This window comes from Sphaerulina musiva (genome assembly GCF_000320565.1).
Source record: "Sphaerulina musiva SO2202 unplaced genomic scaffold SEPMUscaffold_7, whole genome shotgun sequence".
NCBI classification, from domain to species: domain Eukaryota; kingdom Fungi; phylum Ascomycota; class Dothideomycetes; order Mycosphaerellales; family Mycosphaerellaceae; genus Sphaerulina; species Sphaerulina musiva.
In genome coordinates this window covers 662511-676774 of record NW_016017389.1, presented here as the reverse complement: position 1 = coordinate 676774, position 14264 = coordinate 662511, and the positions used below count along the sequence as shown (strand labels likewise).

The following is a 14264-nucleotide window of genomic DNA, read 5'->3' as shown; positions in this document are numbered from 1 at the left end:
GACGATTTCGTAGTCTGCCCTTACAATCTGGTCCTGTCAATCCCAATTTCATCTACACAGAGCCAAAGAAGAACAAGGCTACCAAGGCGCTGAAAGCAAAGGCTACGCAAAATGCAAGCCTCTCCCAACTAAGCAGCCTCGACGAATCGTTGAAGACGATTCTGACGAGGATATGCCAGACGCTACTCAGAATCCGACTGTAGAAAACAATAATGGCGAGGATACCACTGCTCAGCAGGCAACTCTTAGTAAGTTACTCTTTTATCATTAATTATAATATACTAATTTAATAGCTCAGGATAATACTCCGCTACTCCTAGATAATAAGCAGGACGATGATAAGCAGGATGAAGATAAGCAGGAACAAGATGAGCAAGATCAAGATGTCCGAGATCAAGATGTCCAAGGTCGAGACTTTCAAGCTAGTTATGATCAAGAAGAGCTAGATGATGATTCTAGCGATGATGAGCAAACTCTTAAGCAGAGGCTAGAAGCCTATGCTAATGAGCTGGTAGCGGCAGCTTACGCGCTTACTGTTGCGAAAGAGCGTTCAGAAGATAGCTTACGCCTTGCTCAGGAAACTCTCGAGGGAGACGCAAAGAAAATTGCGCGTCAGTTTCATCGTTAGCAGCGGCTGAATTTCGAGGATCAACTTTGCGCTTATCAAAAGATACAAGACGCTGAGGTAGAGGCCTTGAAGCAGCAAGCAAAGGAGCAAGCTGCTCTAGATGCTTAGCTACTTACTAAGAACTAAGGTAGTTTCTATCCTTAGTATATAGTAGCTCATAACTATAATCAATTGGTTAGAGCTTCCCTTATTATTCTGGTAATCCCTTTTTGATTAGTATATATGGTCGGCATATATGGTCGGCAGCTGCAATAAACATAGAATATATTCCTATCAAATTCTACGCTCTAGGAATCAGGTAGTAGGTATATATCCCTTATTAATATTTCTTTCTACTATTTTGTAGGTATTCAACTCGTATTATGTAATACCCATTGCAATACCTATTGGGTATACCCACTGGGTTTTTACCGTTGGGTTGTACCCCGCTTATAAGCTGGGTACCTAGCTTATTTGTAGGGTTAGGTATTTAAGTTGGGTTGTACCCAACCCATACCCAACCCAACCCATGACGAGGCCTAAAATTAATACCCCGCGCAACGAGACTAGTAATAACCTGTATTTCCTAAAGCAATTTACCGCCGCTATTAGACGCTACTCTACGGCGGAGCTCTCTAACTTTGACCGTACTAAGCTCTTTCTAAAGGGCCTGCCTAATAAAGTAGAGATAGTCCTTCGGAGAGAGTTCGGTCTATACCCTAAGTTACTAAAGAGTCAAGACGTATAACAACTTTAAGAAGGTTTTCGCTACTAGGAAGAGGCTTCTTAAAGGAATAGACGGTTAGCGGTATACGAAGGATCCGACTACCGTAGCTAGACTCGGCAAGTTATAGGAGAACTTAGCCGGCGCTAGTTCGACTTCCTTTAAGGGTATACCGTCGATTACGGCTCCGGCCTCGAAGAACGACAAGTTTAACTCTAAAGTTAACGCCCTTGCCGAGTAGTTTGATACCCTCCGACTCGACCTCTACTAAGCCTTCTAAGGGAGAGGAAGTAGTAACGCGTACTTAGTAAACCCGTCTAGCGTAGTTTAGGCTTATTATAGTATAGTTGCCTTAGGCTCCGATTTAGTCGGGCCTCCGGGGCCTAACCAAAATCTCGGGTATAGATCTACTACCTACTACTCTACGACGTCCGTACCTACTAACTCGGCTAGAGCCCTATCTAGTACCTATAGTACGTAGTATCTACCTATACCCGGGCCGTCGAATCCTAATAGCCTATATTTATCTATAGAACTAGCGAGCATCCGTATCGATGCAATATAGGTTACTAGTCTACTAAAGGATTGTTGTTTCTAATATAGTAACGTCTCTTACTTCGCCTATAAATGCCTAATTATAAGTAACCTTACCTAGTAGGGGTTTATATACCGGAATAAGAGGAATTACTACTTCTTTAGCCGAGCCGGTTAATCTCTATCCCCGCGAGGGATTAAGTATAGATAAGACTCGCAGTACCTACGCCTATCCTAGATCCTGCCTTAGTTAGAATAGGAGATAAACTATAGTAACCCGATTGAGTTCCCGGCCTATCTTCGTATAGCTATTAATACCGCTAAAAAGAGATTCTGTCCTCGGGACTAACTTAGTATTCCTCCGGTAGTTGCCCTGCCTACCGTCGCTACGTAGGCTCTCCTTACTCTATAGGCTGTCTAGGCCTATGCCTTCTTAGGCTATACTACGTAGGACCGGTACGCTACCGAGTATAAGGATAAACGAGTACGGGTAGAAGAGATTATAGATAAAGAGGACAAGACTATCCTCGTTTAGGCTATAACGCGACCGGCTAAGGAGCTATCGCGAGAGGACTCTTAGTAGAAGGAGGTAAGGAGGCTTGTACCTACTATCCTAGGGAAGAGCTACTTAGCAAAGGTAGTTAAGGCTAAGGCTAAGGGGCAATAGGGTACCGCTACGACGAAACAGTTAGAGAGGGCGATACAGAGGTCGATTCTTCCTATAGTTAGTAGTAGCCTAGTAGGTCTCGGGATCTGGATACGGATAACGACTACGATAGCGGGTATAAGGTAGAAATAGTCGACCGGGAGGATAAGGAAGCTATACTTAGACGGAGCTAGGATTACGCTACCGAGCTAGCCCCGGTAAACCCGCCGACGAAGACAAAGAAAAAGCCTGCGATACGTCGCCTAGATAAACTAATTTAGGACAACGAGCCTAGGGAGGGTATTATCCTATCCTTTTCGTCCTCTGAAGATTTCGTCTTTAGTCTACTTACGAATGCTATACTACCGGCGATAACGGTTAGAGAGGCACTTCGGATAGGTAACCTATTTACTAAGGGTTTGTTTACGAGATTTGCTAACGACCCTACTACTTAGGAGGCTGTTAAGCGTATTATAAGTCGAGGGACCGAGACGAGCCCTCCTACCTAAGTTGTTGTTGCCGAGACGTCGATTGTTCGCGTAGGGGAGGAGGATGTCCGTCGCCCGGCTCGGGTTCCTAACTAGATATTCGTTTAGATATTCCGAGCTACTAGGCAGTATAGCGACTATAAGGCTATAGTTTCCCGCCCGCGCTCCCGTCGATCGAAGTACCTCTACAAAAGGGTTCCTAACCGGATATTCGTTTAGATAATCCGAGCTACTAGGTAGTATAGCGACTATAAGGCTATAGTTTCCCGCCTACGCCCCCGTCGACCGGAGCAGCTCTACGAAAGGGCTAAAGATATTAACCTATCGGCGGTAACGTAGGACTATACTATAGTACCTAGTATCTAGGTCCTAGTAATGTTCGGGAGTAATATAGGCAAGGTCTATAAGGGACTAGTTAATAAGGGTACTAAGTTAGTTATCCTTCGGCAGAGTATCGTTTAGAAGTACGGTTTACTAATAATGTACTAGCTGGATAAGATTAATATATCTACGGCGAACGGGTTAACTAGGATTGTCGGCGTCTATTAGAGACTGCCTATCTCGGTATATAGCGTTACCGTTGCGGTAACGGCGTTTGTTACGAATACGGCGTATACTGTGCCTCTTATTCTAGGCCGCCCGTAGACGAGGAAGACGAGGTTAGTTACGAAAAACTATAACGATAGGTTCTAGGAAGGTACAATCTCCGACCTAGCAGGTTATTCGGTAACGTTTACCGGTACCGTCGGCGATATAGGCTACTAACGGTTTGTTACCTTCGGCGGGCGGGGAAAATTAGTAGTAGCGTCGAAGCTATAATAGCGTCTACGTCGGGTTTGTCTTTAGTACTTACTAACATTTGGTCGGGCCCCCGGGGCCTAACCGGTACAGTATAGCCCGGGTCTTCTATAATTCAGGTTTAGGCTAATATCGCCCCTCGTAGTAAACAGGGGGGTTAAAAGGTAGGAATATATACTACGTATATCGTCGATAGGGATCCGGACGAGGATAATTAGGCGTTCCGGTCGATACTATATTACTCCTATATTAACTAGGCCTACTCCCGCCGCGCCCGTACTACGTACTATATCCTAGTATATACTATATATAAACGGAAAGCGTAGAAGATCCGGCCTATCGACGTCGCCGTAGATATCTCGAAGAGTACGTCCTCTAATATCGGTACCGTTACTAAATAGAAGGAACTATTTCTTCGACGGGAGGCGGTAATACCGCTAGGGACGGGACTATATAACTAGCGCTACTTGATCAAGAAGTTCTCGGATGTCCCCTAGGGCAGTTGTAATACGCTAGGGCAGAGAAGCCCTAGCGAACCCCCGGCGAGGCGGGCGGGGCGTGCCGCGCGGGACGGGAAGCCCTCGCGGACCCCCGGCGATCCGGTATAGAAGGGATGCCCTACCGATCGGAGACGTTCTGAATTAAGAGGGTTCCTAAGGGAACCGGTTATCGGCTGCTGCCTAAGAGGAGGCGGTACCGGTAGCGAGGAGTAGACAATAGAATAGCTTGTATATATAGCGAGGGCCCTTCTCTAGGAAGGAAGGGCAGAGTTATTATACCTTAGTTAGCAAGCCGTATATTGTTTATACCTTTTATACCTAGGACCTCTATCGCGTATACCCTTACGCTTATAGAACTATTATATAATAACTCTCGTACCTTAACTATAAGGGAAAGGTCCGAACAATAGCAGGAGGACGTTCTACTAGATAGAACCCTAGCGACTCGCCGGGGAACTCCTCTATACTAGAACAGGCCTCTACTAAACAATCTTCCTCTACGGATGTCGAAGTAGGACGAGTTTAGGAACTGCTCGACTAGGAGGAATCTATAGAAGCTCTCGCTAGTATCTAGCTAGAAGACGCGAACGATTCCGAGCCGGAAATCATCGTCGAACGTAAGGAGCTAAGCGACCTTTAGAAAGACATCGCCCGCCTACAGGCGGAAAAGGAACGTCTACTACTAATCCAAGAAGTAGCCGACCTTTAGAGTAGCCGCGGTTATAAGTAGTATACTATAGAAACCGATATTGCCCCTCCTCCTAAACGCTCGGTAAAAGCCTCTAGCGAATACGAGGGGAGGTCCTTAAAAGAACATAGCGACTTCGTAATATCGTACGAAGTCGTATTCCTCTAGAATCTACGATCCTTCTAATAGGAAGCCGAGAAGTATACCTAGGTAATACAGTACCTCTCTAAGGGGTATACCCCGAGGGACCGCTAGTATATATACTAGTAGCGGATAACCGAGGCCGAGCGGGAGGATACGACTTAGGATAACTTTAAGTAGTTCCTACTTAACCTTCTAGACGATTCTAACGCTCGACTGCTTTAGGCTTACCTAGACTACGCGTCTGCTAAACAATATACTAACTAGTCTCTAAGAGAGTTCCTAATATATCTAGAGACCCTCGAGGTATAGCTAGAACGGTATACTCTAGAGCAATAGCTATACTAGTTCTTCGCCCGGTTATACCCGGAGACCCGCCGACGGATCGTCGATTACAATTCTATCCCTAAAATACGGGACGAGTTAGTTAACCTAGCGACCTAGATCGAGAAGAACTACCCGAGGACCTAAGGCAGTAAAGGGCGGACTAGTAGCAATAAGCCAAAATCCAAAGATCGAGATCGCCGGAGAGACGCTAGGGAACCGCGTACTAACGCGGCTAAAGCCCCGAAATCGGGCGCGGCTGCGAAAGCCGCCCTAGACAAAGGGGATCACTTAGGACTAAAGTGCTACGAGTGTAGTAAGATAGGTTATATCCGCCTAGACTGCCCGTTAAAGCGCGGTAATCCTAACCGGACCCCCGTCTAGCTAAAAAACTAATTAGGCTCGTCGCGAATACTTAGGACGCGACAGGGCCCCGACCTATTAAATCTAGGGACATTGTCGAAATAGTAGGAACTGTTATTACTAGCGAAGGTATAAAACCTATACAGGTCGCCCTCGACACGTACGCCTAGGTAACTACGATTAGCTAGAAGGTAGCGGTAGAAATAGGCCTACCCCGAATCGAGGCCTAACTCCCGTTACTTAGATAGCTATCGACCTACGAAACCTACTGCTACGGCGCCTACGAGTTCTAGTTGAAACTTAGCAACTCTAGTATAGACACCCGAACTACGAAGATTCTCGCCTACGGTGTCGACTAGGACGGACCTTCTATCCTCCTTAGCCGGCATTCCTTGAAGACCCTAGGTATCGATATCTAGAACGGTCCCGGTATATAGCGATAGGGACTTATAATCTCTAGCTTCGAGAGGGTCTCCCTAAAGAGGTTGAAGCGCGAATCGAAGGAAGACTCCTCCTCTATCTATATAGTAGAGTAGTTACGCCTAGCGAACCTCCGGAGAGGTTAGGGCTCGACCTTCTAGATTTACGCGATTAACTAAGGCAAGGCAAAACAAGTCTCCCTCCCCGCTGCATTAGAAGGATATCGCTATATATTCGATAACGACTCCGTAGCGATCCTTCCGGCCTATAAGGCAACCGACTATACTATCGAACTAATAGATAGTAAGGAACCGCCCTTCGGATCCCTCTACTATCTCTCCTAGTAGGAGCTAGAAGTCCTCTAGGAATACCTCTATAAGGAGTTAGAGTAGGGACGGATTGTATATAGTACTAGCCCCGCCGGGGCTCCGCTACTGTTCGTACTAAAGAAGGACGGGACCTTACGATTATACGTCGACTACTACGCCTTAAATTTGATTACTATTAAGGACCGATACCCGCTTCCCCTTATCGACGAAAGCCTTATACGCCTTACTAGCGCTAAGTACTTTACCTCTCTAGATCTTAAGAACGCGTACTACCGAATCCGTATCCGCGAAGGCGATAAATAGAAGACTGCTTTTAGAACGTAATACAGGCACTTCGAGTATAAGGTAATACCCTTCGGGCTGACTAACGCCCCGGCTATATTCTAGGCGTACGTTAACCGGGCCCTCGCCGGGCTACTCGATAACATCCTAGTAGTATACCTAGATAACATCCTTATCTATACCTACTACGATAATATCGAAAAGCACTAGGAGGCGGTTCGCTAGGTACTCGCTAGGCTAGAACAGGCGGAATTGTTCGTTAACCTAAAGAAGTACGCCTTTACGCAAAGCGAGGTAGTATTCCTTAGATTCCGAGTAAACTGTAAGGGCGTATATACCGACCCCGAGAAGGTCGCTACTATTACCGAGTAGCCCTCGCCGACTAACCTAAGGGAACTGTAGTTATTCCTTAGGTTCGCTAACTTCTACCGCCGCTTTATAGCCGGGTACGCGAAGGTAATAGCCCCGATAACTGACCTCCTAAAGAAAGGCGAATTCTAGTAGACGGAGGCCGGGGAGGCGGCGTTCTAGACGTTGAAACAGATGTTTACTTCCGCCCCTATACTCCGCTACTACGACCTAGCGAAGCCCCTACGACTAGAAACCGATACGTCCGACTACGGCCTATACGGGATCCTAACGTAGCTCTATAACGACCGGTAGTACCCTATCGCCTTTATGTTAAGAAAGATGTCGCCGGTAGAGCGGAATTACGAAATATACGATTAAGAGCTCCTCGCAGTCGTCTATAGCTTTAAAGTCTAGAGACACTTCTTCGTAGACGTATATACCCTGCTTTAGGTATATACCGATTACAACAACCTAAGGGGTATCTAGATAGTATAGAAGCTAAACGGGCGACAAGCCCGATAGGCGGTATATCTAGGCTAATTCGACTTCGAGATATACTACCGGCCGGGGAAGACCAACCTAGTAGATAGCCCCTCGAGACGAGCGGACTATTAGACCGAGAACGACGCGGTTAATCAATTGCTACTAACCCTCTAGTACAAGCTTAAATTAGCCGACCTAAGTATTGCGGTAATAGCTATACGAATCCGTAACGGTAAGGTTAGTATAGTAAGTAGCGAGGAGTCTACGACCGAAATTTCGGGTACGCCCGGCGAACCTCCGGCGCCGTTACGTAATATAACTCCGGTCGCTAGTACTAGTAAATATATATACTGCGTACTACGCTTAATAGTAAGGGTCCTATTCGCGAGCTAGACTATAAGCGGCGATATAGAGCAACCCTTCAGAAGTCTCGTAGCCTCGCTATAGCAACGGGACGAGTTCGTCGCCCGTAAGAGGAACGAGTAGAAGGATGCCCGGCGAACCCGCCGTAGTAAGCTAGACCCCTAGATGTTCGATAACAAGAACCTACTACGGTACTAAGGGAGGCTTTACGTCCTAAATAAGCCGGCCGTCCGAGCAGAAATTATAGCTAACTTCTACGACTCCGCCCTCGCTAGACACTTTAGCGAAGATAAGACGCTAAAGTTAGTCTACTGCTCGTTATATTAGCCGGAGCTCCGACAGGATATAAGAGAATATTGCAAGATATACGATATATACTAAAAGGCTAAGGTACCTAGGACGATACTATTAGGGGAGCTGAAATCGCTTCTAGTACTAGGAAATGTATAGGAGGAGATCTCTTTAGATTTTATTACTAAGCTACCCCTAGCGAAGCACTGTAGGGTAACGTACGACTCTATACTAGTTATTGTCGATAGGCTGTCGAAGATGTTATTGTATATTCCGGCCTAAGAAACGTAGACTGTAAGGGACTTTGCTAAAGTGTTTATAACGTATATAGGTACTAAATTCGGGCTCCCTAAGGGAATCGTTAGCGACCGAGGCACGCTCTTTACCTCGGTATTCTAGACCGAGATTTGTTACTAATACTAGATAAAACGACAGCTAAGTACCGCGTACTATCCCTAAACAGACGGGCAGACGGAACGCTAGAATCAGACGATAGAAGCTTATCTTCAGATATTTACGTCTAATAGATAGGACGACTAGGCGTCCCTCCTACTATACGCGGAATTCGTATACAACAATGCGGTATACGCGACTACCGGCGAGACGCCGTTTATAATAGTATATAGGAAACATCCCCGGTAGTCCGCGTTAGACGTAGACGTCTACTATAAAGGGAAGGCGCCGGTAGCGTCGGACAAAGTCTAGCTGCTAGAACGGGTACGAGCGGAAGCGGCGACTCGTATATAATAAGCGCAAAAGCGACAGTAGCGCTAGTATAACGACTACTATACTCCGTAGACGTTCGCTAAGAGAGATCTAGTACTCCTAAGTATAAGGAACTTGAAACTAACTTAGCCTAGTAAGAAGCTGTCCCTCAAATTCCTAGGCCTATTCCGGGTTGATAAGGTAGTCGGCGACAGCTAGCAGGCATACCGGCTAATCCTACTAAATACCTACTATATATACCCGGTGTTCTATATCTCCCTCCTACGACCCTTCTACGAAAGGCCCGGCGCTCCGCTAGCGAACGTAGCGTCCCCCGATATTGCTACCGATAGTACCGAAGTATAGAAAGTAGACAAGATAGTAGACGAAAGGAAAAGGAAGGGAGAGACGGAATACCGACTTAGGTAGAAAGGGTACGATAAGGACTTTAATACTTAGGAACCTAAGGACAACTTCGAAAACATAAATAAGCTACTAGATAAATAGAGATTATCGCGGGTATTCCCTAAGGGAGCGAGCAGTAGATAAAAGAAAAGTATATAGTACAAGACAAACTATTATAACCCTAGTAAACCTCCGGCTACCTCCTACTAAATATACTAAATATTCCGCTCCTTATACGCGAACCCCCGACGCTACCCTCTGCCGAAGGCGCTTCGGCTATAGCGTAGTCGCTTACTAGTACCGGCGTAGGGTCCCGGGTACCCTCCGAGGCCTTAGGCGCCGTATACCGGACAAGACTCCCGAACTCGTAATCGTCTAGATATTCCTCTCGCTAGAACCCGTAATCTGCCTACATTATAGCCTATTAGCGGGCCCGGTACGGAGGCAACCGATGAATCTTACGTAGTAGCGCCGGGACTTCCGCGTCTAGAAGAAAGCGGCGAATGTCCCTTAGGACGGCTACTAACCCGTTAGGACCTATATTCGATATTAACCGCGGATCGATATCGGGAATCTGATCCCTACTAAGGTAAATATCCCGACCCTACTCCTCCGGGTCGAGAGAGAACTCAACCTCGTAGCGAGGCGATATAAACAAAGGCGGGCTAGGGTAAGTTTCGGCCGTCGGGCTTAATTGCCGACGAGCCGGCGACGACGGCGCGGTTCTAAAGGCGGCAGAAGGTAACAGACGCGATAGTAGTATAGTCGCTAAGGGAGAGGCGCAGGCAGACTCTCGAGAAAGAGAGTTAGTAAAGCGAAAGGGAATCGCCGGATATAATACGAGGCGTAATAGGCTCCGAGAAGCCCTACGCTCTATAGGTAAGAGCGAGAAGCCTCGAAATAACGGCGCTCTAGAGACGCGAGAAGAGGCTAGAACGGGCGGCGCGACGGTAACCGATAGTGCTACGGGCGCCGGGGATTCACTTCGGAGGGCGCCCGTTATAAGGAGGTCCCTATCCTATAGGGCCTCTACCTCTAGCGGCGGCGCGTCCTCTATCTCCTAGTTATCGCTAACATCCTCCTCGTCGTATCTATTATCGAACCGACGTATTAGCTAAGGGTTCTTAATAGGGCGACCGCTATAGCGGGATAATCGGGGAGTTCCCCGGATAGAGCGCGACGACGGTAATGTCGGAACAGGACAGCTAGGTATCCGGCGTAGATATAGTACCCGGTCTAAGGTAGCCGCGGCGATCCTCTCTAGGGTATTAAAATCGTACCTAGCTATATAGCCGGGTAATAGAGAGTACGTAGTGTTCAAAGTACGACTACTATACGGCGTACGAGGCGCTATACGACCGGCCGTCGAATGTCGAGGGGTCTCGCGAGCTACTAGTTAGCGACGAGCCGCCGGGGTACGCGCTAGTAAGTCTCGGATAGGGACCGCCGGACGAGCAGTAGGACGAGTAGTCGCCGTAGGACCGCTACGCAGACAAGAGGGCGTATCGTTAGTCGATACGGGAACGGTACTAGCCTTAGGTCGACGTAGGCTAGGAAGGGCATCTCGAACAAAGTCTAGCAATACGGGACCCCGCTCTAGGGATAGGGTAACCTCGCGTACCTTCTCGCCGCGCCGACGAGAGGTTACCGGCGTCGGTACCGTAGCTAGAAGCTCCTTATCGTTAGACGAATATACTATAGGGCAACTACCCTAACGGTAACTCCGACCTATAGGGGGTACTAGCAGGGTTGCTTAAGGACGGGGCGAGGCGCGGGGAACCGCCGGGGCCTCGTCTAGGCGTAATACTACGGTAGGCACTACCTAGTAGAACCTCGTACGCGTCTAGTTAAAGGCGTCTGCCGCGGTAGTAGAGGGACGCTACGATATAGTTAGCTAGTTCCCGAGAACGGGGAGCGTCGTTAAAGACTTACCGCTAACGACCCTTAGAGGCGTTCTAAGGGTCCCTATACGGGATAGCGTCCTAGCGAACGCAATTGCTCTAAGAGCAGTAAGCCTTAGTAGTCTTAGGTCGACCGTAGCGCGAGGGTAGGCCTACCTACGGTAGTCCCCGTACGGTAGTACGCTACCTTAATAGTATAGATCTCTCTGTTAAGGGTTCGCGCTATAAGATAGAGGCGTACTGCCTAGCGATAGTACTCCTCGTTGCCCTCCGCGAGGGCGCGCGCGTCCTCTACGGAGCTTGCCGGGTAACTAGCCGTAATCTCTCTCTAGATCTTATTACAGGTATCCTTCTAGCGTTAGACGGCGATTACCTTGTTTAAGAGTCTTAGTACGGTCTGTATACAAACTCGTTAGTAAGGCGAACCCCTAGCGAGGCGGACGGACACTTACCCTTCCTATACTATTACATCCTGCTTTGTTGTTGTTCGCGCAGCTATCGTATATACGGTATATAGGCGCATTATACACTCGCCCTATAGCGATCGACTTTGCGTACCGTAGGTATATAGCTACGTACCCGGTTTCGTCTTAGTCGGCGTCCGACTAGCTATAGTCCTAGTCGTTAGGCACTATATCCTTTATATACGCGGCGGAGAAAGGAATCGTTACGTACCCCCGGGTAAACGCTATAATAGTCGAAGGGGCCTAATAAAGCGGCGGAGCCGGCGAGGGAAACTAAGGGACGAGGCGGGGCTGCAAAGAGTAAACGAAGAACGAGAAGTAGAAGTATAGCTATCTAGATACAGTAGTAGTAATAGAGTTGCAGGCGGGTAAGAATGTTAGTACGTAGTAGGTTATTAATAGGAAAGGAATAAGAGGATCGCAGAACATGCAACGAACCTATTAAAATATTCTATCTCTATAGCGACACTACCGCGCACTCCCGACTACTACCTACGGAATTCGCGACACGACTATAAGCAAACATTCTTAGCGACGCTTCGCGATAGCGCGAACATAAGAGGGAATTTGTATACAATGTTTACTAATACTAAGGTATAGACATTCTATAGGTATGCGCTAGCTCTACGTAGTACCTAGATAAGAGCAGACGTCTACCTCCGTTCGTAGGGCGAATACGTAGGGGACTAATAACCTGTCGCTACTAGGGATATTAGCTCTAAGAGGGGGCGTCTATAATACGCTAGGGCAGAGAAGCCCTAGCGAACCTCCGGCGAGGCGGGCGGGGCGTACCGCGCGGGACGGGAAGCCCTTATAGACCTCCGGCGATCCGGTATAGAAGGGATACCCTACCGATCGGAGACGTTCTGAATTAAGAGGGTTCCTAAGGGAACCGGTTATCGGCTGCTACCTAAGAGGAGGCGGTGCTAGTAGCGAGGAGTAGACAATAGAATAGCTTGTATATATAGCGAGGGCCCTCCTCTAGGAAGGAAGGGCAGAGTTATTGTACCTTAGTTAGCAAGCCGTATATTGTTTATACCTTTTATACCTAGGACCTCTGTCGCGTATACCCTTACGCTTACAGAACTATTACAGCAGTCGACTTACTCCGGAGGTATTGCGTACGGTCGAGATAGGTATAGTCTTAATAACCTAGGAACGTTATCTACTCGAAGAGATGCTCTTCAATCGTAAGGCTGCTTTAGCGGCGAATTTTACGTATCTCGGACGGGTTATTCCTAGTATCGCACTACTATAAGTTATTCGTACGGTCCTGTATATACCGTAGAGTTATCTAGGTTTTCGTCTTAATCCCTCTCTGCTTACGGCGATAGAGGGCATTATCCGGGACCGGCATAAAGCTAGGACGTTAGAGTATAGTAAGGGCTGCTATCGGAATCTATGTTTCCTAGTTACGAAGAAAACCTTAGCCCCTAGTTAGTTACCTACTAAGGAATACTATCGCCTTATCAACTCTACGACGGAGATTAACCGGGTTACTATTCGCGACGCTAGCCTGCCGCCTAATACAGATAAGTTCGCCGAGCACTTTATAGGGTACAAGGTTGCTTCCCTTCTTAACATTTTCTCCGGATACGATTAGGTCCCTCTCGCTAAAGAGAGTCGAGATCTTACGGCTTTCTAGACTTATCTTAGCCTGTTCCGGCAGACTACTCTGCCCTAGGGCGCTACGAATTCGGTTAGTCAATTTGTCCGGGTTATAACTCGTATTCTTATAGATTATATCTTATACCGGTCGCTCCCCTTCCTAGACGATATTAGTATTAAGGGGCCGAAGACTAATTATAGTAGAGAGGAACTCGAGCCTAGTCTACGGCGGTTTATTGTCGAGTATATCGTTAACCTCGACTAAGTCCTCGCGGATATTAAGTATACCGGTATAACAGTCGCTATTAAGAAGTTGTAGATCCTCTAAGAACGTATCTGTATCGTAGGGTATATTACGGATGCCGATAGCCGCTATCCTAATATAGCCTGTATAGCGAAGATCGTCGACTAGCCGGACCCGAGGTACTAGAAAGACGTCCGGGTGTTTGTCGGCATTGTCGTCTACTTCCGTATCTAGATACCTAAGTTCGCGCTTAAGGCTAAGCTACTCTACTACCTACTTCGGAAGGACGTTAAATTCGAGTAGACTACGGAGTATTAGCGTACTAAGGACATGCTTACGGCAGCCTTGGTTAAGGCCCTACCTCTAGTCCCTATCGACTACTCGGATAGGGTAGGTACTATTATTATCGTAGTTGACTCTAGTAGGTCCGGGTATAGGTATATACTAATATAGGAGGACGACCGTAGAAAGCGACGACCGAGTCGTTTCGAGAGTAGTATATAGTCCGCTAGCTAGTAACAGTACGACACCGGCAAACTCGAGTACCTCGGGGTACTTAAGATATACTAAAAGTTTCGGCCCTAGCTCTTCGGTTAATACTTCGT

General features: G+C 47.4%; 1 protein-coding gene across 1 annotated transcript; it reads left to right on the top strand.

Annotated features, from left to right (window-relative positions):
- Positions 1-212: 212 nt before the first annotated feature.
- On the top strand, positions 213-2420 carry SEPMUDRAFT_118501 (uncharacterized protein; the record flags this gene model as incomplete). The annotated part of the gene is made up of 3 exons (XM_016901432.1): positions 213-248; positions 299-611; positions 2401-2420. The coding sequence occupies 3 exons, from the start codon at positions 213-215 to the stop codon at positions 2418-2420; spliced, it is 369 nt and encodes a 122-aa protein (XP_016759322.1).
- Between the last annotated feature and the right edge of the window lie 11844 nt (positions 2421-14264).